The following is a 22,267-nucleotide window of genomic DNA, read 5'->3' as shown; positions in this document are numbered from 1 at the left end:
CTGTCTCTCTCTCTCTCTCTCTCTCTCTCGCTCTCTACATCTCTCTTTATCCCTCTCTCTCGCTTGCTCTCTCTCTCTCTCTCTCTCTCTCTCTCTCTCCCTCTCTCTCTCTCTCGCTCTCTCTCTCTCTCTGTCTCTCTCTCGCTCTCTCTCGCTCTCCCTCTCTTTCTCTCCCTCTCTCTCAGTTTCTATCTCGTTTCTGGTGAGATGGTGACTGTCATGTAAATGCAGTGCTAGGGGTGTTGTTACTATGGAAACTCGTTCAGATGCTCTGGGTCACGAAGGACGCACACACACACACACACACATACACACACACTGATAGTGTAACACCAGCACATTTTTTTCCACTGCCTTTATATACTCGTCTCTCTCTCTCTCTCTCTCTCTCTCTCTTTCTCTCTCTCTCTCTCTCTCTCTCTCTCTTTCTGTTTCTCTGTCTCTCTCTCTCTCTCTCTCTCTCTCTCTCTCTCTCCCTCTCTCTCTCTCTCCCTGTAAAGCTGACCTAAATCTGCAGTGGATCTGTTTTCCAGCTGTCTCACAGTGAAATATTCTACAGCACAAATAAGCTCTGATGGTTTTCAGTAATGCTGCACTGAGCGGAGAGTGAAAGAATGAGAGAGTGAAGGAGTGAGAGAGTGGAGGAGTGAGAGAGTGCAAGAATGAGTGTGTGAGAACTTGGAGGATGTGTGTAACGCCCCATCCTGTGCATGCTGGGAATAAGGCTTCATCTCTGCGTGGTGATTGGCTGAGGATGTGGTGGAACGATGGCAGACAGATTCTCAGATGTGCTGCTATTGGCTGCCTGAGACACACACACAGGTTTGTTTTTATACAGTGTTAGGACATGGGGTTATGCATATGTACATATATACTGCACCTTTATGTAATAATAATTAATAATATACCCCATATATATTACATACATACGCAAGTAAATGTAATACTATATCCCATATTATTTCGTATAAACAAGTGTGTGTATTATAAATATATTATTATTATCAAAAAAAAAATATTGGAGGGTTATTGGAGAATTATTGGAGAGTTATTAAAGAATTATTGGAGAATTATGGAGGGTTATTGGAGAACTATTGGGGAGTTATTAGATTTATGCTGTACAGAATGTGAATGATGTGAATTTGGCCTGTTGAATGGCTGAGATTATTAATGACTTTGTCTTTTGGGAAGGTTTTTAAAACACTTAAAAGAAAAAAAAAGCCACCCATGGTTCCCCCAACGTCCAGCCCAACGTCCAGCCCAGGGTGACATTTGTTCTGCTGACTTTGGCATCTCCTTTAAAGTTTGGATGCAGATTCAGGCAGCAGGGCAGTGAGGGCATCGACTGGACATCTTCAGTTTACGGCACAACCAATATGAAAATTTTGCCACCAATACTGATTTTAAGGATATACAGTTTCCACTAATATCAACCAGTATAACAGAACAGACTCAGTTTATATCACAATACCTACATTTAGAGTCAGTTATTCATTCAGCCTAATGAGAAACTGTAGAACAGACTCAGTTTATATCACAATACCTACATTTAGAGTCGGTTATTCATTCAGCCTAATGAGAAACTGTAGAACAGACTCAGTTTATATCACAATACCTACATTTAGAGTCAGTTATTCATTCAGCCTAATGAGAAACTGTAGAACAGACTCAGTTTATATCACAATACCTACATTTAGAGTCGGTTATTCATTCAGCCTAATGAGAAACTGTAGAACAGACTCAGTTTATATCACAATACCTACATTTAGAGTCGGTTATTCATTAGGATGCTAAAGTTAGCTGAGTGTGGATGAATGTGTGCCAGTGCTGGTGTGTGTATCTCCACAGGGCCGGATGACCATCGACGTGGAGCTCCATCTGCCCAAAAGTGTGAAGATTCTGCCCCCCAGCAGTCCTCTGGTGCATTACGACGTTTACCTGTACAAAGTGCCCAAATCTCCGGCCTGTAGAAAGTTCAGGAACCGGGTCACGTGGAGTGACTCCGCCTCCAGCCCAGTCAGCACACGCTCACTGCCTTCACTCGACCTCAGGAGGTCACGACCTCGCACCGCCACCTGCACCCCGTGACCCCTGAACTGAAACCATAAAAACAGTAGTAGATCAGCCGAGACATGTTTGGGGTCTGAGGTTTGGTTCTGTGGGATTTAGCACTGGAGATACGAGGCTAATGTAGCTAACAAACAGGGTAGCTAAGCCTCAAGGATTAGCATTGAGTCTCAGTGAATTAGCCAAGGCGTCCCAGAATTACAAAATAATGTTTTTTGATTTCTAGTTGTTACAATTTGTTTTAAATAGAGGAAATATAATTTGAGTAAAACACTAATATTTCTGTCTCATCTTTGACAAGAAAAACAACCGAGATTAGCGGATTCTCGTTCAGCTGCTATCTGGGAAAATCCGACAAGTTATCAAATTTGTAGCCTATAATTGAATGATTTAGTATATTATCTAGTGTATGACTGGTTAGCCTGCTTGTTAACCTATGATTGGTTAGCCTATGATTAGTTAGCCTATTATTGGTTAACCTGTGATTGCTTAACTTGTATGATTAGCCTATGATTGGTCAGCCTATGACTGGTTAACCTGTGACTGGTTAGCCTATGATTGGTTAACCTGTGATTGGTTAACTTGTGTGCCTGGTTAGCCTATGACTGGTTAGCCTATGATTGGTCAGCCTATGACTGGCTATCCTATGATTGGTTAACCTGTGATTGGTTAGCCTATGACTGGTTACCCTATGATTGGTCAGCCTATGACTGGTTATCCTATGATTGGTTAACCTGTGATTGGTCAGCCTATGACTGGTTATCCTATGATTGGTTAACCTGTGATTGGTTAACTTGTGTGCCTGGTTAGCCTATGACTGGTTACCCTATGATTGGTTAACCTGTAATTTGTTAACTTGTGTGATTAGCCTATGATTGGTCAGTCTATGATTGGTCAGCCTATGACTGGTTAACCTGTGACTGGTTAGCCTATGATTGGTGAACCTGTGATTGGTTAACTTGTGTGATTGGTTAGCCTATGACTGGTTAGCCTTTGATTGATAAACCTGTGATTGGTTAGTCTATGACTGGTTACCCTATGATTGGTCAGCCTATGACTGGTTATCCTATGATTGATTAACCTGTGATTTGTTAACTTGTGTGATTAGCCTATAATTGGTCAGTCTATGATTGGTTGGCCTATGATTGGTTAACCTGTGATTGGTCAGCCTATGACTGGTTATCTTATGATTGACTATCCTATGATTACTTAATATGTGCTTGGTTAACCTGTGATTAGCTAGCCTATAATTGTCTAGCCTGTGTGGTCAGCCTGTGATAGGTCATTGGCCCAGCTGTTCTCAGCTCAGAATGCTCTGTTTTATGAGCTAGCGCAAACCTGTAGTAGCTAACTGATTGGATAAGCCACAAACGAAGCTGTGATGGACGAAATAAGAGCAAACCCCACTGTAGAGATATTTCTGTACAAGCCAGATTAGCAGTCGCATACGTAGCTGAAAACAACTGAAGAAGCGAACATCAGACTCCAATCACACCTCAGCTGATCGACTACATTTGTGATAAAGTTTGAGGAAATTTCTCGCTGAACTTTTCCTTCAAGCACAGTCATCTGAATTTAAATGTAGAAAGCCATTTGTGTGGACTGCTTAACAGAACGATCGTGATCAAGAGCAGCAGCGACAAGTTCAGCAAACCTGCAGTGCTTTCAGATGAACTGATCACAGATGTCAGCACACACTGCAGCGGGAGATCCATGATCAGTTATCAAATAAACGTACTGAAAAGATTCAGATTAGTAGATGAATCCTGCTCAAACACACTCTTACTTCCAGTATAAGTTGGTCAGCGTGGATCAGCTATCAGCAGCTGAACATCCACAACTGTAGCTAGCATTGATGCTAAGCTACCAAAATAGCTAACCAGCTATCTACAATCATTAGTAAGAAGAAAATAACTGGTGTCTATATCAGCATTAGCACGTTAGCTAATGTCGGCTAATGAAACACGTTTTAACAAGTTAGCCAACATTACTAAGTACATTACTCTTGTCTACGTTTATAAACGATCAAAAGAACACATAGTGAAGGGCCAAATCAAGTTTTTGATCAACTAATTTCATTTTTAAGTGAATTTCACGAGTTTCTTCCACATGGAAGAAAAATATAAGCACATATATTTGCTCATTATAAAATATATGTGCTGTACACGATGTTTTATCTGATGCTAAATATGTTTAAATATTTGAATACATGCTTATATATTTTGCCATGAATGTAATAATTACATGTTGTTGATATTTACACATATGTCAAAAAATATGTAAATATATTACAAATTTGACAAATCTTTTTAAAAATGTAGTAATATATAGAAGAGCAGCCAACAGGAGCTTATCATTCTTCTGGATATCTAAATAAATAAGTTTTTCTATTCATATTAAATGAACATTGAGTACAATATCCTGTGTTTGTGTGTTTGGTTGTTTGTTTATCCTCCACTGTATGCTGTTCATCACTGAGTCAGACAGAATATGTACTGATCCTGGTTACGGTGAGTGAGGTAAAGTTATTAAAGCTGTTAATGGAGTAATATTTGACTCTTATGCTGCTGGCATGGAGCACCGAGTGAACTGATGAAGTAAGAACCCGTTTTCTTGTTTAAACTGAGGGGCTGACAACTTGTGTTCTTAACTAAAACTGGGCTGGTCAGCTAGCTAACAGGATAAAAGATAGCAAACATGCTAAACAACTCTATCATTAATATCACAGGCTTGATTTACAGCATTTACAGTCTGATTAACTGTAAAACTGCAGTATAAAACTCTAAAAATGTCATTTGAGTGTCTTCACACACTTCAAATGTCCGTGTTTCAGTCGGAGGTCACTCAAACCCAGACTGAATCCCAAACGGCTCCGTACTCCCTAAATAGTGTTCTAGCTATGAAAGTTTAGCAATTCTAGCCTCTACAGCCAAACAGTGCATCATGTATCGAGTGTGGATGAGTCTGAGTCCCAAATGACTGTTTCTTAGCTGTATTTTGCTCTGTTGGGCTGCAGGATCCAGTATTTAATCTCCTATGTAGTGCACTATGTAGGGAGCAGGGAGCCGTTTGAGACTCACCCCAGCGTGAGAAGAGGGGCTGGATTGGTGCTAAATAAGACTTGCGGTGGTGATTTAGTGACCAAAATATAATAATTATAATTATAAAGTGAAGGTTTTTCCATTTAACAGTGCTGTGATATCATATGTTCATTATTTTACTACAAAAAGTTTAAAAAATCATGAAATGACCGCAACATACAGTGATTGGCGACCGTTCTTTTCCTCATTCAGCGGTCCACGGTTGCTTGGCAACAACACGCACGCCAAAGGAACTACATTTCTTGGCGGAATACTTGTCTACGTCGATTCTTATTTATAATAACTTAAACTATTTTCTGATTTTCTAAGAACGCCCTTCCCTGTGATACAATCTCAGTGACGCACGGCCTCTCGTGGATGATTGATTTATTACACCACTTAAGCTTCTTAATTAGATTCTGTTGCGCATTAATCAGCAGAAATGTGGCATAAAAACCTCACACTTGTGTTCATCTCTATATTTATAAAGAATCACATGTTCCTTATTTTGTCATATTTTATTTTTGTTTTGGAAATCACGACCCTGTGTAGTAGAAAATTAAAAGGCAATCACACCAACTTTTCAAAATTCCTGCATATTTCAATGGTTGAGGTTTGGTGTGAAATGGTTCATTTCAAATTCAATTCTTTTGCTGCCCTCTAGTGGTTCAGATTTATAATGCAAGGCTCCGTGAACTCAGACTGGAAAACAGATTTAGCTGTTATTGTGTTCGTGTGGATGTATAGCCACAGATTATATACATCAAATTATTATAAACACCCACCTTGGGCTTCCACTAACTGGCCACTTTATTAGAAACACCTAACTTGTACTTCCAATAACTGGCCACTTTATTAGAAACACCTACCTGGCACTTCTACTAACTGGCCACTTTATTAGAAACACCTACCTTGTGCCTCCACTAACTGGCCACTTTATTAGAAACACCTGCCTTGTACTTCCACTCATTGGCCACTTCATTGGAAACACCTACCCTCTGCTTCCACTAACTGGCCACTTTATTCGAAACACCTACCTTGTGCTTCCACTAACTGGCCACTTTATTAGAAACACCTACATTGTGCTTCCACTCACTGGCCACTTTATTAGAAACATCTACCTTGTGCTTCGTCCACTAACTGGCCGCTTTGTAGAAACACCTACAGTGCATGATATGGCGTCTCCAGAGCAGCAGGGGGCGATAATGAGCGTTTTCCCCTGAACTGAAGAAGCAGAAGGAGACGCTGCAGTCACGGCGCTGTGGGAAACACCTCTGTAACAGGTACAGATATTTATTACTGCATTTTTATTATGAATCTTTATGAATTTTACACCTATAAACATGGATGTCAGTGGCGAGGCTGAGGTCCTGTTTGAATTTCCCGTTCCACCTTAAATGGTGCAGCAGTGACATTCTGGACGTTCTGGCGCCTGAGCTGCTGCACCATTTAAGGTGGAACGGAAAAGTTCTAAAAAAATGCAAACAGGAAGCAAACTTGGAACTTTTACAGAACAAATGTTATAAACTCAATGAAAAGAGGTCATATTTATTTATGTTATTCATTTTAAAAATGAATATTAAATAGCAAAGATGACATCATGGACTAATTGTAGAGCTTAAATTAAATTATGTTTAGAGAGTTATTGTGTTTTTTTTGTCCCCAGTATTTATATTGGTAGGTTTTGTAGACATATTGTACACAAATGAACCCATACAGAGCCTTTATACTGTTTTCTCTCTTTTCTTTTTGTTCTGAGTGAAAATGCTGTGTTTCCTCCTGATAAAGGAGATAAAGGCTGACCCTTTATCACCCCCTCCCATATAACCGCTCTGCTCACACGCCCTCCACTCATTTACCCTGAACACTCACATACATTACATATTAGACTGTACAGCTGTAAGTTAGAGAACTTTCATTTCTTTAATTTCTAGTTAAAGTACAGGTTATAAATTTTTCAGTGTCCGGAAAAAAACAGAACACATTTTAATGGAAAATTACACAATGACTAAATCCACTCTCAGCTGTGTGAGTCAGTGAGTCGCTCCTCCTCTCCTTTATTCCAGCTTCCATTCTTTTCAGGAGACTCACTTTCAGTTCCTCAAAGAATCTGCAGACACACCTCCAAAGTTCAGTCTTAGAAGCTGGTTGATCATTTTCTGCTTCTCAGAATTAAACGGTTAAGATGTAAACAGAGTGATTCAGAGTGGTTCAGAGTGATTCAGAGTGGTTTGGTGTGAAACGCTCTGTTCTAGATAAACTTAGTCAGAACTGTTCACAGTGGTGGTGATAGGAACCAGACGTCCACCTCTAAAAGCTCCTCACAGAAAGTTCCTACATGAAATGGTTATGAATTCACTGCCTGATTACTGAGACACTGTTTTGTGATAGTTTAGAGAACTTAAACTCCATTCATGGTGGAGGGATACATGCAGGGCCGCTGTGAGGCAAAATAGTCCCCAAAGAAAACTGATTATTTCAGATTTTCCACTATTTTCCATCATCAACATTCCATATAAACTCAGAAGACTCGTGTAGGTTCACTGGTGGTTCTGGATAGTAAATAAAATGTCTATATCTGTGTTGTAGTCATGGCGACCCCTGGTTCCTATCACCACCACTGTAAAGTCTCTTTTAGGGCTGAATGATTTGGGTAAAATATCTAATTGTGATTTTTCTGACTAACATTGCAAATGCAATTTAAACTGTGGTTAATTGTGCCCATCGTTTCTGGATTGAGGCTCGACCCCTGAAGGTAGTGTGTCAGACGGCCAGTAAGTTGTGGTTGTGATGTCACAACACATGGAGGTTTGGCTGGATCTGATCGGTCTGACTCATCTACAAGCAGTTCACAAGCTCTGTGTTATGAGGTTAAATTTCCCCACCGTACTGTGTGCTTTAACAGTCAGATTGAAACCACTCTGAATGACTTTATTCACATCTCAAAGACTGAATTATGCAGAAAATTTTGAGAAATCGGTGGAATTCCCCTTCAAGTGCTGGTTATCTGATGGGGACAGTGTTGCGGGTGGTTGTTAGGAGTCTCATTTTCTCTCCAGTTTTGGAAACTCTTGTTTTTTTTTCCCTTCGACTTCCTCCTTCCTCCTTCCTCCTCCTGCGAGTGGATTATGTGATATCTAATCAGAAACGTCTCCTTTAGCCATTTTAGATGCTCATGAGAGACAAATGTGTGAGTTAAGATGAGTCTGAGTGGCTGTTTTGCGTGAATGTTAGTGTCTGTTTAAACATAACGTCAGTCAGATCTTTGGGACGGTTTTGTTGGAGGACACATCTGGAACTGGTTGGGTTTAAGACGGGAAGAGTTAAAGTGTCAGTAGAGTGAACAAAATAAATACTGGTAGATTTAATATTATATTTCTTGGTCAAGGCCTCTGTCTCGATCGTGAGCTGTAGTATTGTCCTGATGGAGCTCTCTGTCTTCTCTCTGATGTGTTTTAATCGTGTTGAATCTTTGTGTTTGCAGGTGCGTGGGAGCGTGAGCTGAATGCAGAAGACTGTGGCTGTCCTGGGGGGTGGTGTCGGGGGTCTGTCCACCTGCTACCACCTCAGCAAGAGCACACAAGTGTCTAAGGTAAACTCTACAGAGCTGCAGAGATGATGGTGCTTCATTTACACCCGTTTTATCCGTTGCAGCGGCTCTGTGGGACGCTTAAAGTGATAGTTCAGAGAAAATCTGGTTACCCCACCACCACCACCACCACCACCGCCTTACCCCAACCAAGACGTGTTTGTGTCTGAAGAGCTACGCAGCTAATATCCTAGGGTTTCAGTTACGTGATTTTTCTGTTGTGGCTGCCAATTTCTGGCTTCGCTGCTCCGCACGAACGTAACTAGAGGTGAAAGATGGCTAAAATTACTCTCCTCACTCAGGAAGAGAAAAACGTTTCCTCGACAAAGTCGATAAAACAGTTTGTGATCCTTATACAGTTTCCCCTGAACTCCTGGTCCCACTTAAACTGGCGGAAAAGCTGCCAAATTTTTATTTTCCTGACATTCTTATTTGTCTCATACTCAGCCCCTCCCTATTCTGGAGTCTCTCACAGCACTTAAAAGCACAGAAGCCCACCAGCTCTTCACGTCAGGGTGGGTAAAGGATCCCATGGTGCTGCATAAAGAGGAGAAACACTCTGTGATCATAGAGGGTAACGACATCAGCTAATTAACACAGATGTGATCAATGCTGGCCTTTAGAGAACTTTAGCCGATGTTAACAGCCGAGAGATGAACAGTCGCCCCCTGACGGAGCTGCAGACCGCCGGTATAACTTTCACTCTCTGTTTCTGATTTAAATGAGGTTTGAATGGAGAAACATAAACGTTAAATATCAGACTGAATGTCGTGGGTCGGAAAACGACGTCGTGTTTCGGCAGACGTGATTCTGTAAGTTTGCTAGTGCAGTTAGTTCAGAGTTCAGCTCCAGTCCTGAAACCCCTGCACTGCATAACTGTGGTTTCCTGGTTAAAATACCTGATATTATTAGCTAATTAACCCCTTCTTGAGCTGAACAAGGTGAACAGCAGAGAAACACTAAACTGTACAGTGCAGCTGGGTGAGCTTCTTCTGTGTTCCTGTAGGTGGTGCTGTTGGAGGCGAGTGGACGCTGTGGTGGGTGGGTGAGCTCCACACGGAGAGAGGATGGAGCTGTGTTTGAACACGGACCCCGGGGGGTCCGACCAGCCGGGACCGTGGGGAAACGCACCTTAAACATGGTATTTATAGTGCTGTATTTACACTGCGGTGTTTATACTGATGTTTATTTGAAAATACATAATAAAAATCTATTTAAACCAAATTCATACAGTACTGTGTAAAAGTCAAAGACCCTTCGTTTATTTCATTTACAGCCAAAACAGCCGTTATGTAAAAGTTATTGATTTTCTACAAGATATTTGTGAGGAGATTAGATCAGATAATCCACTTGCATAAAGAAGGAGAAAGTCAAAGTGAAAAAACAGGAATTCAAGAAATGATTAACAGAGAAAATGTGTCTCCTAACAACCACCTGGAAGAGCTGGTCGACCCCAAAACTGCCGCCATCAGATAAACAGCACTTAAAGCTTTCATCTCTGAGAGAGAGGAGAAAATCAAGCTGATCAGATCTGAAAACATCCACAGGTGTTTCAGTCCATCCTTCCACTGTGAGAAGACCACTCAGCGCTGTGGGTCTGAAAGGATGTGTAGCTGATCAAGAAGAACCTCACTGAGAAAAGGAGACGGACACATCAAACAAAGAAGCTGAACGATGGACTGACCACCCCAGAGTCCAGACCTCAACACCACTGAATGTGTTTGATTACTTCAGAAAATGATCAACCAGCTTCTAAGACTGAACTTTGGAGGTGTGTCTGCAGATTCTTTGAGGAACTGAAAGTGAGGCTCCTGAACAGAATGGAAGCTGGAATAAAGGAGAAGAGTGACTCACTGACTCACACAGCTGAGAGTAGAGTGAGCTGTTGTGAAATTTTCTGTTAAATATGTTTTCGGCTTTTTTCCCCAACACTGAAAAATGAATAACTGGAACATGATGGTGGTTTTGACTCGATATTACATAAACAAAGGGTCACTGACTGTTGCACAGTTTTGTAAATCAAATTTCATTTATTATTCATACAGCAAGTAGAAAATATTAACTTCTTAAGGCATTTATTATTGCCATTTTGTTACACAATTTAAATGTAATTATATAATTTTTACATTGATAATTACATAATAAATTATTTACGTTTGCTTTCCATTGTTTTCTTTCCACAAAACAAGACTGAGTCAGAAATAATTCTTGTTGAAATTCAGCATGATTATTATTATTATTATTATTATTATTATTATTATTATGAAGACAGTAACTGCTCCCTAATGTTCTCCTCTGTGCTGCGCAGCTGACTGAGCTGGGTTTGGAGAGCGAGATTCTGCCGGTTCCTCATCACCACGTGGCCTCTAAGAACCGTTTCCTCTACGTGAAAGGACAGTTACACAAGATGCCGTCCGGACTCGGGTACAGAGGGTCCTCTCAATCCTTCATCTCTCCAAACATCTACACTATCTGTTTGAAAGTGTCCAGACCGTCCTACTGAGAGAGTTCAGCTGCTTTAATGTCACCCACTGCTGACCCAGCTTGTATAATCTCCATAGAAAAGCACTGACCAATAGAATGAGACACTCTGGAGCAGCTACACATGAGCCTAAAGGCCACCGCTCACTGGATGTGCCATCCAAACATTTAAAACCATTGTTTTTAATGGAGGTTCACACGCCGACACTCCATGACTCTCAGCGCGCCGCGCAGCGTTTAGTCATCACTACGTTAAATTGAAGACATATTGAGACCACAGAGAGCAACAGTAGATCACTCATGGCTCGAAATTTAGACAGCCAGTCATTACATAAACGGATGCTAATGGTATGTTAGCTCAGCTAAGCTATCTCTCAGCCAGAGAACTTGTAGAGAGGAGAATTTCCACTCTGCAATGTCTTCCAGGTTTCTCAGACGCTAGAGGGCGCTCCCGAGTGAGTCCAAAATGAATGTTAGTCCAAAAATGTTAGTATGGAGCATTTGAGCAAAATCATAGTTTATAAATGTTTAAACATTTTTAATGCAAAAGAATTAAATCATTTCCTGAACACAGAGCAGCATAAATCATTTTAACACTGCTGTTATATTCTTAGAAGCTTTTAAACTCAAGTTATAGGAGTTTAAAACGGCGCCTCATGTACGTTCATGACGTCAGTGAGCGCAAACAGCCAATCAGCTGCTCCGCTCGCCAACCAATCAGCACTCACTAGCTGTAATGCCCGCCTTCTGCTGCCCAAAACCCGTTTGCTGTAGAATAAATGAAACATACAGGTGAGTTTTCTTTGCTGTTTTAGTGAAATCCATCCTTCTACTTTCTACAATTAAAGGAAAGTTCTGGTTCAGTGATTAGAAACTATTTTAACTTTTTGTTTTTAGCCATTGAGCTCCATTTACTCCCATTCATTGAGGACTCACTGGTGAGCGCCCTCTGCTGTTCCGCAGTCCTGTTTTTAATATAAGGGGGGAAATAGGAAGTGGTCAGACTCCTCATAAACCGGCTCTGTTTCAGCTCAGAAACAGCCAGTGTGTGAAGAGGTAACATTAGTGAACTGATACTGAGTGTGAGAAGAAGAAGAGATGGAGATGAAAGGCTGAGAAAGAAAGAAAAAGAAAGAATGAATGAATGATTGAAAGAAAGAAAGAAACAGACAGATGCTAATGGTAAAGTAGCTCAGCTAACGCTACCTGCCTAGCCTTGTTCAGCTCGTATCTTTCCGCTCAGAAACAGCCAGTCTGATGTCGTGGAAAAATATCTTCACATCTTTTCTTCCGACACCAGACTAAAACAAAACACACAGTGCCAGAATCGGCAGGAAAGCCACAGTTGTTCATTGAAGATTAAGTCTTTCCAGCATCAAGCGTTAATCTTGAGTTGGCCCAGGAATCAACGGACAAACCCACCCAAATCCATGCTATTTATACTCCTTTTGGGCAGAGAGGGGTCAACACCGGCTCCTCCATGCCCTTCCCAAATATTTCTAACTTTCTGATTTACCCTTATCTCCAAAGTCACTGATATTTTTACCACCCTTATTTCCAAACTAAGTGGTAATATATATTTTAAATTGCTGCAGGCCCAGGCTGCTCTCAGGCCTAGGCCTTCAAGGTTTATTTGCTTCCCAGGATTGGGCTGTGGAGCAGTGGAGCTGTGTTCTTTGAGTGATGGAGCTCCATTTAGTACCTTTGGGATGAGTTGGAGTGTCCAGAACTGACCATCCAACATCAGTACCTGACCTCACTAATGCTCAGTCAAATCCTCACAGCAATGTTCCAACATCTAGAACCCTTCCCAGAAGGGTAGAGGCTGTTACTGCAGCACAGACTCACTATTAATACCCTTCATTTTTACTGTGCCTTTTAAGACAGATAGATGTAAATGAGCTGTGTTCTGATTGGCTGCCCTGTATTGTTCCACGAACAGAAAGCAGTCCGGGCTGAAACACTCCTTATAATGTCAGCGTGAGTGGGCGGAGCTAAATGGCTGTAGGCTGAATAGGCTGATATGGAAACATGTTGGACTCAGCAGTGAATGTTATGAAACTTTAGCATTGTTTACAAACTACATCAGACCAGTTTTTCATGGTATACGCCCTTTAATTTTACCTCCTGAATGTGTTCCAGTGGGCTCGTGCGCACCATCCCTCCCTTCTCCCGTCCCATAATGCTCAGCGTGCTGAAGGAAGTTTTGGTCAGCAAGGGGACGCAGGAGGACGAGTCCGTGCACGCGTTTGTGTCCAGAAGACTGGGCTCCGAGGTGAGTGAGGGTCATTAAAGCGATAGTTCAGTAAAAAAAAACCCTCTTTCCACAAATCGAGTCGATCAGCCGTGACCCGTTTGGTGTCTGATGATTGCTTCTTTAGTTTTAGCACTGAAGCTTATGTAGCCAACATGTAATGGAGGCTCATACCCCACCAGTTAGCATGGTGCTAACTGCGTGACTAAATCCTCACACACGTCAAAGCATGTAGAATTGTTGAGTATCTCCAACAGACTTGATTATGCGGTTTCTGACGCTGTAGCTGTGTCCCAATTCAGGGGCTGCATCCTTCGAAGGACGCAGTCTATGAAGGCGTGTCCTTTGAAGGCTGCGTAGACCTGCAAAGGCTGAACCGAAATGCGGTCTGATCTACGGCGGATTTCCTGTTTGCGTCAGACCACCGCTGTTCCTGCCCTCACTGCTGCGTCACGAAACGCTGCTCCTGTCAAGTTCTTTTAGTTAGTTCTTTAAAGGCGGAGCCAGAAACTTTGATCTTAGTTTTTTTTTCATTTATTAGAGCTGGAGACGCTTCACTGTTGGCGTCCGCACGTTAGTGTAAGTTTAGCTTCAGACCACATTGGCTTTTGTAACATTTCTATCGTTCGCAATTCGACTATATGAAGGAGGCTTCAAGTCGCGCTGTGATGCAGTCGGCCTTCAGATGCAGCCTCCGAAGGACGCAGACCCCGAATTGGGACACAGCTTGTGGCTCACTCTTATCTATAAACATGGATTAAAGTACAAACGCAATTTAGGCTTTAAGAATAACTGTTTGTGATCTACACAGTATGTTACATATACATATACATATTGGGTGAAGAGGGGAAACATTTTACATCAATAATTCAAACTTTCTGCATAGTTCAGTGTGTGAGGTGTAAACAAAGAGATTCAGAGTGGTTTGGTGTGAAATGGTTCAGATGTCTTTACAGTGGTGGTGATAGGAACCAGGGGTCGCCATGACTACAACACAGATATAGACATTTTATTTACTATCCAGAACCACCAGGTATATTCATGGTGGTGGGATACATAATACAAAATCTTCTCAAAACTATCATAAAACAGTGTCTCAGTCATCAGGCAGTGAATTCATAACCATTTCATGTAGGAACTTTCTGTGAGGGAGCTTTTAGAGGTGGACGTCTGGTTCCTATCACCACCACTGTGAACAGTTCTGACTCGGTATCAGAGCATTTCACACCAAACCACTCTGAATGACTCTGTTTATATGTTAACCGTTTAATTATGCAGACATTTTGGGTGGAGTTTCCCTTTGAGAGATTATTTGTGGTGTATGTTTTGTGTGTTCAGCTAGCAGATATAGCGATCGATGCTCTGTGCCGTGGTGTGTTCGCGGGGGACTCCAGGAAGCTTAGTGTTCGCTCGTGTTTCCCACCGCTCTACAACGCAGAACAGGCCCGGGGGTCTGTCCTGCTGGGCATGCTGATGGGCTACGGTGAGTGGACCTTTCTCAGAAGAGTTGATAAACTGTGCTAGTGTTAAACTATGAATGAGCATGAAAAATCTACCATTATATTACATGAAACAGACACAACTGTCCAGTACTGTGGAGCTGACGTGAACAGTGTTTGTTATGGGGCCCATAAGGAAAATAAAGATAAATGGAGAAGTGGAGAATAAAAATAAAGAGTTTGATGTAACACAGAAGCACCGTTCCAAAGTGTACCATTCACTCAGCCCATACGTTCCATATATGGCATCTTAGCTTCTAAAACAGCCCATTTTTAGTTCATTGTTTTTGTGATGTCATAAAAATCAGCGCATTTACATACAACCCCCATTCAGCTTACAGCAGTTTGGCCCCACCCATTCACGCTGAACATATAAGGAGAGCCAGGGCTGTTTTTTTGACTGAGGCACAATACAGAGCAGCCAATCACTACAGAGCTCATTTACATCTATTGTTGTTTGCAAAAGTTTTGGCACCACTGGTCAGATTACATGTAGTTGATTTTCTAAGTGAAAATAAGTTACACGTCTTCTACAGAGACCCACTTCTGCACATTTTAATATCCATTTACTGTTTATGTACTGAATTTTACATATTGAGGGAAAAAATAAAGCATAAATGGAGGCCTGTGCAAAAAGTACAGCGCATTTAATATTTTGTTTTTTTGGGTTTTTTTTGTCCGCAATATGTTACAATGTCATATTTCATTGTGTTGCCTGTAGAAGATGTGTTAAATTATTTTCACGTAGCAAATCACAGAACATGTCATTTAATCAAGGGGTGCTAAAACCTTTGCAGACATCTGTATCTGTCTTAAAGGCACAGAAACAAAAACAAGAAAATAGTCATGTAGAGATGAATTATGACTATTTTTGATACATAGAACCACACAGACTTCATAAGTGGACTGTGGGGGAAGATTAGATTGGATTAGATTACTTTTGTCATTGCACGTTTACCTACAGTGAAATTCAGGTGCACCATATATGGTGAAATGGTTCTCCAGATTGATGGAGAATGTGTTGTAAACGGTTCTATATAGCAACAAAAAAGGTTCTGCTATTGTTACAAGCTTGACATCATAATAGACGAACCTGTCTGGTGCTGCATAGAACCATTATCAAAAAGCTTCTTTATAAAACCATACACAGCACATTCTACATCAGTCTGAGGAACTTTTTCACCATGCAAGGGTTCTTTAAGTGTTCATGGTTCTTTATAGAACGACTTTCTTTACTAAAGAACCCTTGAAGATGATAGATGTGTTGATAATAGACTTTAAGACTGTAATAAAAATTGTAGCAAATTGTGATTTCGATATAGAGAGGATTAATTTTTCCACCCATTCTGCAGAGAGACGAAGTTTATGCTTCAAACTTTAAAAATTTAAAAACAGTCAGCAGGATGGACGACCATAAAGCTCACCTAACAAGCTGCTCAGACGAGTATGTGAGCAAATGAACAACACAATCTACACAGCGAACTCGAAAAGCCTGTTTATTTCTCTGTAAAATGTCTCATGTTGCAGAAAAGCGCCCCCCGGTGGTCCGCTCAGCGCTGTTGCGACGGGCTCAGAAGGAGCGGTGGGCTCAATGGAGTCTGAGACGGGGCATGCAGGCACTTCCCGAGGCTATGGAGGAGGCACTGAGGGGGCGTGAGAGGGTAGAGGTGCATCACAACGCCCCCGTCATGAGGCTGGACAACACGGCGGCCGGCTGGGAGGTGAGACACACATTAAAGCGATAGTTTGGCCAAAAATCATATTTACACATTTCACCTCACTGTAAATACAGTCAGTCAGCCAGGACAAGTTTGCTTCTTTAATTTTACACTGAAGTTATGAGGCTGATGTAGCTAACAAGTAATAGAAGCTTATGTACACTGATTAGCATGGTGCTAACTGCAGTGCGTGATCTCTAATAGACTTGGTTATGTGGTTTCAGGCACTGGATGACTCACTTATCTATAATCATGAACTAGTGTATGTCGGTTTGAGGTAAACAGTTATCACCAGGCTAATTGGTGGGGTTTTAGCTTAGCATGCTTCGAACTAAAGAATCAAAGTACAGACACCAAGCATGTCTTGGCTGGTGCTACATTCAGGGTAAGAGGGGAAATAAAACAGTATTGTGTGAATTTTTCTTGTTGATTTCTCAAACAGATCAAACTGGAGGACGGAAACACGTTGAAAGCTGATCATGTGATTTCTGCTATACCTGCAGCAGGTAAATGCTCAGATAGCACTGCTGTGATGTTTGCAGTGTTGGGGCTGCATAATAATAATACACCGATCAGGCATAACATTCTGACCACCTCCTTGTTTCTACGCTCATTGTCCATTTTATCAGCTCTACTGACCATATAGTCTCACTTTGTAGTTCTACAGTTACAGACTGTAGTCCATCTGTTTCTCTGATACTTTGTTAGCCCCTCTTTTACCCTGTTCTTCAGTGGTCAGGACCCCCATGGACCCTCACAGAGCAGGTACTATTTGGGTGGTGGATCATTCTCAGCACTGCAGTAACACTGACATGGTGTTGATGTGTTAGTGTGTGCTGTGCTGGTACGAGTGGATCAGACACAGCAGTACTGCTGGAGTTTTTAAACACTGTGTCCATTCACTGTCCACTCTATTAGACACTCCTACCTTGTCAGTCCACCTTGAAGATGTAAAGTCAGAGACGATAGCTCATCTGCTGCTGCACAGTTTGTGGTGGTCATCCTCTAGTCCTTCATCAGTGGTCACAGGACGCTGCCCACAGGACGCTGTTGGCTGGATATTTTTGGTTGGTGGACTATCCTCAGTCCAGCAGTGACACTGAGGAGTTTAAAAACTCCAGCAGGACTGCTGTGTCTGATCCACTCATACCAGCGCAACACACACTAACACATCACCAACAGTACCTGCTCTGTGAGGGTCCATGGGGGTCCTGACCACTGAAGAACAGGGTAAAAGGGGGCTAACAAAGTATGCAGAGAAACAGATGGACTACAGTCTGTAACTGTAGAACTACAAAGTGCACCTATATAGTAAGTGGAGCTGATAAAATGGACAATGAGCATAGAAACAAGGAGGTGGTCAGAATGTTATGCCTGAAATTGATATTGGTATCAACCACAAATGTTTCGTATTGGTTGGGCCCTAGTTTGGAAAAATAAAGGTACAATTTTTACCATTTTTGGTCAAAACTGTACCTGCCCTCATCAAAGTGTTTTCAATGTATCATAAAGAATATTGCAATCGCAATATATAGCAGTAAAATTGTAATATTGTACTTTTGAGGATCATTCAGCCGTATACAAAATGAAAATAGGTCACGTTTTTTATTTTCTTTTTTTTTGTGTGTGCAGCGTTGGCCGCAGTGCTGCCCCCTGCTGCCCAGCCTCTGTCAGAACAGCTGCGAGCGATTCCCACAGCGACTGTAGGGATGGTCAACCTGGAGTTCAGCGGCTCCGTGCTGCCAGTAACGGTCAGTAGAATCACCACTATACATCATAATGTCTGAAAATGAAAGGGGAGGGTCCAAAAGGGTCACATAATTGTGTTTTTTTCCCCTGACCTGTATCATTACACTGACCATTGGTTGCAAAGCAACAACAGTTGTCTCTTTACTCTGAAGGCTGTGTCGCGATGCTCAGGGCCTAAAATTCGCATTGTTTTTAATGAAGATACTATGAAGACACTCACTGACTTCAGTTACTCAGCACAGCATGCAGCTTTTTGCCTTTACTACATTAAATTAAAGCCATATTTGGAGCACAGAAAGCTGCAGTAGATCATGTGTGGCTTTAAACACAGAGGAAGGCAGTCAGTCTTTAATGACTTCGTTCACCCAGCAAGTAAAAGTGGCCCAAATCTGATTTTCTCACCAAATCTAATTTTTTGGTTTGTTTTTGTTTACAATATCTTTTAAATGTGATCTGTATGCGACATCAGTCTGAACAGATCAGCTCCTAAACTGACCCACATGCGCTAAAGAACAGAGCCTCACGCTGCTTCACGGCTCATCCAGAGGTAAACAATCACGACCGCCAACCAACGCCAGCTTCATCTTCACCAGCATCACAGGAGCCATCATGAAGCTTCACTGACTGACAGCTGGGCTCATCACTCAGAATGCGTTCGAGCCGTTAAAAGGGCGCGGTCACTTCTTTGGTTCGCGTCCTCGGATTCTTTAAACTCTGCTTTCAGACTTTTAACTGTTCTTTGACGCTGCAGCCTCGTTCTCCTGCGGCCGCGTTCGGACATTTATTTAGAAATCTCTTCAAACACGGAGGGTTTGGATCAGTCTCTAATAATTATTTGGTACAGAAACATCAGCCCTAAATGTTTTTTGAGTCTCAGCAGCACGAAATCACGACAAATGTCGAGTTGGATTGACGTAAAAGTCACATGAATTCTGATCTGGCTGTTCAGACTGAGTCGCACTGCCACAGATCGGATACGTAACAGATTTCAGTATCACATATGACAGCGTCTCAAATCGGAACTGAAAATGCCAGATTCAGTGTGTTTATCTGTTCACACTGACACACATCTGACTCACACATGAAGCAAAAGATCAGATTTGGGCCACTTTTACCTGCTGTGTGAACAAAGCCTTATATAAACAGCTGCTAAAGATAAGTTACCTCAGCTAACGTTACTAGCCCAGCATTTTTCAGCTCAAAAACAGCCAGTGTGTGAAGAGGCAGTAAACTGATACCAAACATAGCAAATTATGTTTCATTTTATTCGGTTTATACGAGTAAGTCATGAACCTGGCGTTCATGGCGCTCTCCCTGCCAGAATTCTATAGCAAGAGTCTGCTAGGTGGCGCTATACAGCACTTCGCTGCACAGCATGGCACGTCTGGTGTGCGTCAGTCTTAAGCTGCTGATATTAGAAGCACACATTTGAAACAGTGTTCCCACATCTTTTCTTTGCTCTGTGAAAGTGTTGTAGTAAAGCAGTAGAGCGCTTTTATGTGTGATATGGTACTGTACAGAAATAAACAACCACGACAACTCAGCACTGCAGCAACACTGACGTGGTGGTGGTGTGTTAGTGTGTGTTGCACTGGTCTGAGTGGATCAGACACAGCAGTGCTGCTGGAGTTTTTAAACACCTCAGTGTCACTGCTGGACTGAGAATAGTCCACCAACCAAAAATATCCAGCCAACAGCGTCCTGTGGGCAGCGTCCTGTGACCACTGATGAAGGACTAGAGGATGACCAACACAAACTGTGCAGCAGCAGATGAGCTATCGTCTCTGACTTTACATCTACAAGGTGGACTGACAAGGTAGGAGTGTCTAATAGAGTGGACAGTGAGTGGACACAGTGTTTAAAAACTCCAGCAGCACTGCTGTGTCTGATCCACTCGCACCAGCACAACACACACTAACACACCACCACCACATCAGTGTTACTGCAGTGCTGAGAATGACCCACCACCCAAATAGTACCTGCTCTGTGAGGGTCCATGGGGGTCCTGACCACTGAAGAACAGGGTAAAAGGGGGCTAACAAAGTATCAGAGAAACAGATGGACTACAGTCTGTAACTGTAGAACTACAAAGTGAGACTATATAGTAAGTGGAGCTGATAAAATGGACAACGAGTGTAGAAACAAGGAGGTGGTCACAATGTTATGCCTGATGGGTGTGTGTGTGTGTGTGTGTATGTATGTATGTATGTGTATATATATATATATATATATATATATATATATATATATATATATATATTGTTTGTATGTGTAAATACATATAAATTTTCTCTTTCTGTAAAACTCTGAATGAAAATGATGAAAATGTCTGTGTTCTTTGTGTTTTCAGGGTTTTGGTCACTTGGTCCCCTCCTCTGAGGATCGGGGGCTGTTGGGGGTGGTCTACGACTCCGTCCCGTTTCCACAGCACAACCGTGCTGGAGAACCCACAACCAGACTGACAGTGAGACAATAAACATTACACAGACAGTCACTGGCCACTTTATCAGAAACACCTTCCGTACAGGTTTACAGACTGTATCTCCTCATTACTGCACAGTGTTTACAAAATCCAGGAACAGACGCTGGATTCGCCGACTGAGTTTGAAGACCTCTGGACTACACTCTTAAGGGTTCTTTAGTAGAGAAAAACACTCAAAGAACCCTTTGCATGACTAAAGAGTTCTTTGCATCATGAAATTGTTCTTCAGATTGATGGAGAATGCATTGTAGATGGTTCTGCATAGAACGTTTTTGGAAGGAGTTCTATATAGCACTAAAAAAGGGTTCCTCTGTTGCTACAAGCTTGACATCGTTGCAATAGAGTCACCATTTTGGTGCTGTATAGAACCACCTACAACACATTGTTCATCAGTCTGAAGAACCATTTCATGATGATAGATTTCGTAGGGTCTATATAGAACCTTCCTTTACTAAAGAACCCTTGAAGAACCATCTTTTTGAGAGTGTAGAGAACAGATGATCTCTGATTACTGAAGAGCATGTAAACGTGTTGATTGGATCACTGACACTATCTGATTTTCTGCAGTTATCGGATTATTAAGTACATGTAACTCCAAAATGGTAACTTTACAGGAGAAAGAAAAACATTCTTAACTTTGAATGGAACCAGATTTTTCTCCACATATTTTTGGAGCATTTCTGTAACTGAGTTTTCAAAATGTGTAAAAAAAACAAATCGTCAAAAATGGAGATACAAGGTTTTTGCGTGACGGTGACATAATTAGGCCTGGTTAGTTGCTGAATACATTATACTCATAGTTTAGATAGTATTGTTTTAAATGTGGCGCTGCTGTCATGACATATCGTATATCAGGTGTCGTGCTAAAAGGGCTGTTTTAAAAAAAATCTCAACAAATCTGTGGTCCAGCTGTGACATTTTGTCATGACCCCAACTGGCCATTGTTTGTTCAAAATATGCCAAAGCTACTAAACCTAAAAACAGGCACTGAATACTTGAAGATTAAAAAATAAATAAGTTAAAGAAATAGTTTTATGTAAAATAATAGGCTACATTAGCTACACATGACTGTTAAACCTCTTTAAAAGTCCCCGGGGTACAGTAGTGTTCACTGCCCATTCACTTGAACTGGACACCTGGCATCTTTTATTTTGTTTATTTTTTTTATTTTATTTTTTTTTGTGGTGCTGTCCCATAGATCATTGTTTGGGGAGCAAGGGGGTGTGGGAGCACACATTGCGTTGCAGTGCATGCTGGGAACTGTAGTGCAGCTCATGGTGAAATGGGCTAATGTTAATAGAAAATGAATGTAATTTCACGGGCCGAATAGGACTGTGCCACAGGCCTG

General features: G+C 41.6%; 1 protein-coding gene across 1 annotated transcript in view; it reads left to right on the top strand.

The window, feature by feature from the left end:
* Positions 1–6,346: 6,346 nt before the first annotated feature.
* The window catches only part of ppox (protoporphyrinogen oxidase), a 28,625-nt gene continuing 12,704 nt past the window's right edge, over positions 6,347–22,267 (top strand). Inside the window, exons 1-10 of the mRNA XM_036558624.1 lie at positions 6,347–6,430; positions 8,632–8,739; positions 9,743–9,877; positions 11,045–11,160; positions 13,360–13,492; positions 14,810–14,954; positions 16,498–16,691; positions 17,131–17,194; positions 18,321–18,439; positions 20,788–20,901. Coding sequence (XP_036414517.1) covers positions 8,653–8,739; positions 9,743–9,877; positions 11,045–11,160; positions 13,360–13,492; positions 14,810–14,954; positions 16,498–16,691; positions 17,131–17,194; positions 18,321–18,439; positions 20,788–20,901 — 1,107 coding nt within the window. The 5' untranslated portion in view covers positions 6,347–6,430; positions 8,632–8,652. The remainder of the gene's footprint in view (positions 6,431–8,631; positions 8,740–9,742; positions 9,878–11,044; positions 11,161–13,359; positions 13,493–14,809; positions 14,955–16,497; positions 16,692–17,130; positions 17,195–18,320; positions 18,440–20,787; positions 20,902–22,267) is intronic.

This window comes from Colossoma macropomum, unplaced genomic scaffold (assembly GCF_904425465.1).
Source record: "Colossoma macropomum unplaced genomic scaffold, Colossoma_macropomum, whole genome shotgun sequence".
NCBI classification, from domain to species: domain Eukaryota; kingdom Metazoa; phylum Chordata; class Actinopteri; order Characiformes; family Serrasalmidae; genus Colossoma; species Colossoma macropomum.
Note: the sequence above shows the minus strand (reverse complement) of the source record. Positions and strands in the feature narration are given on the sequence as shown.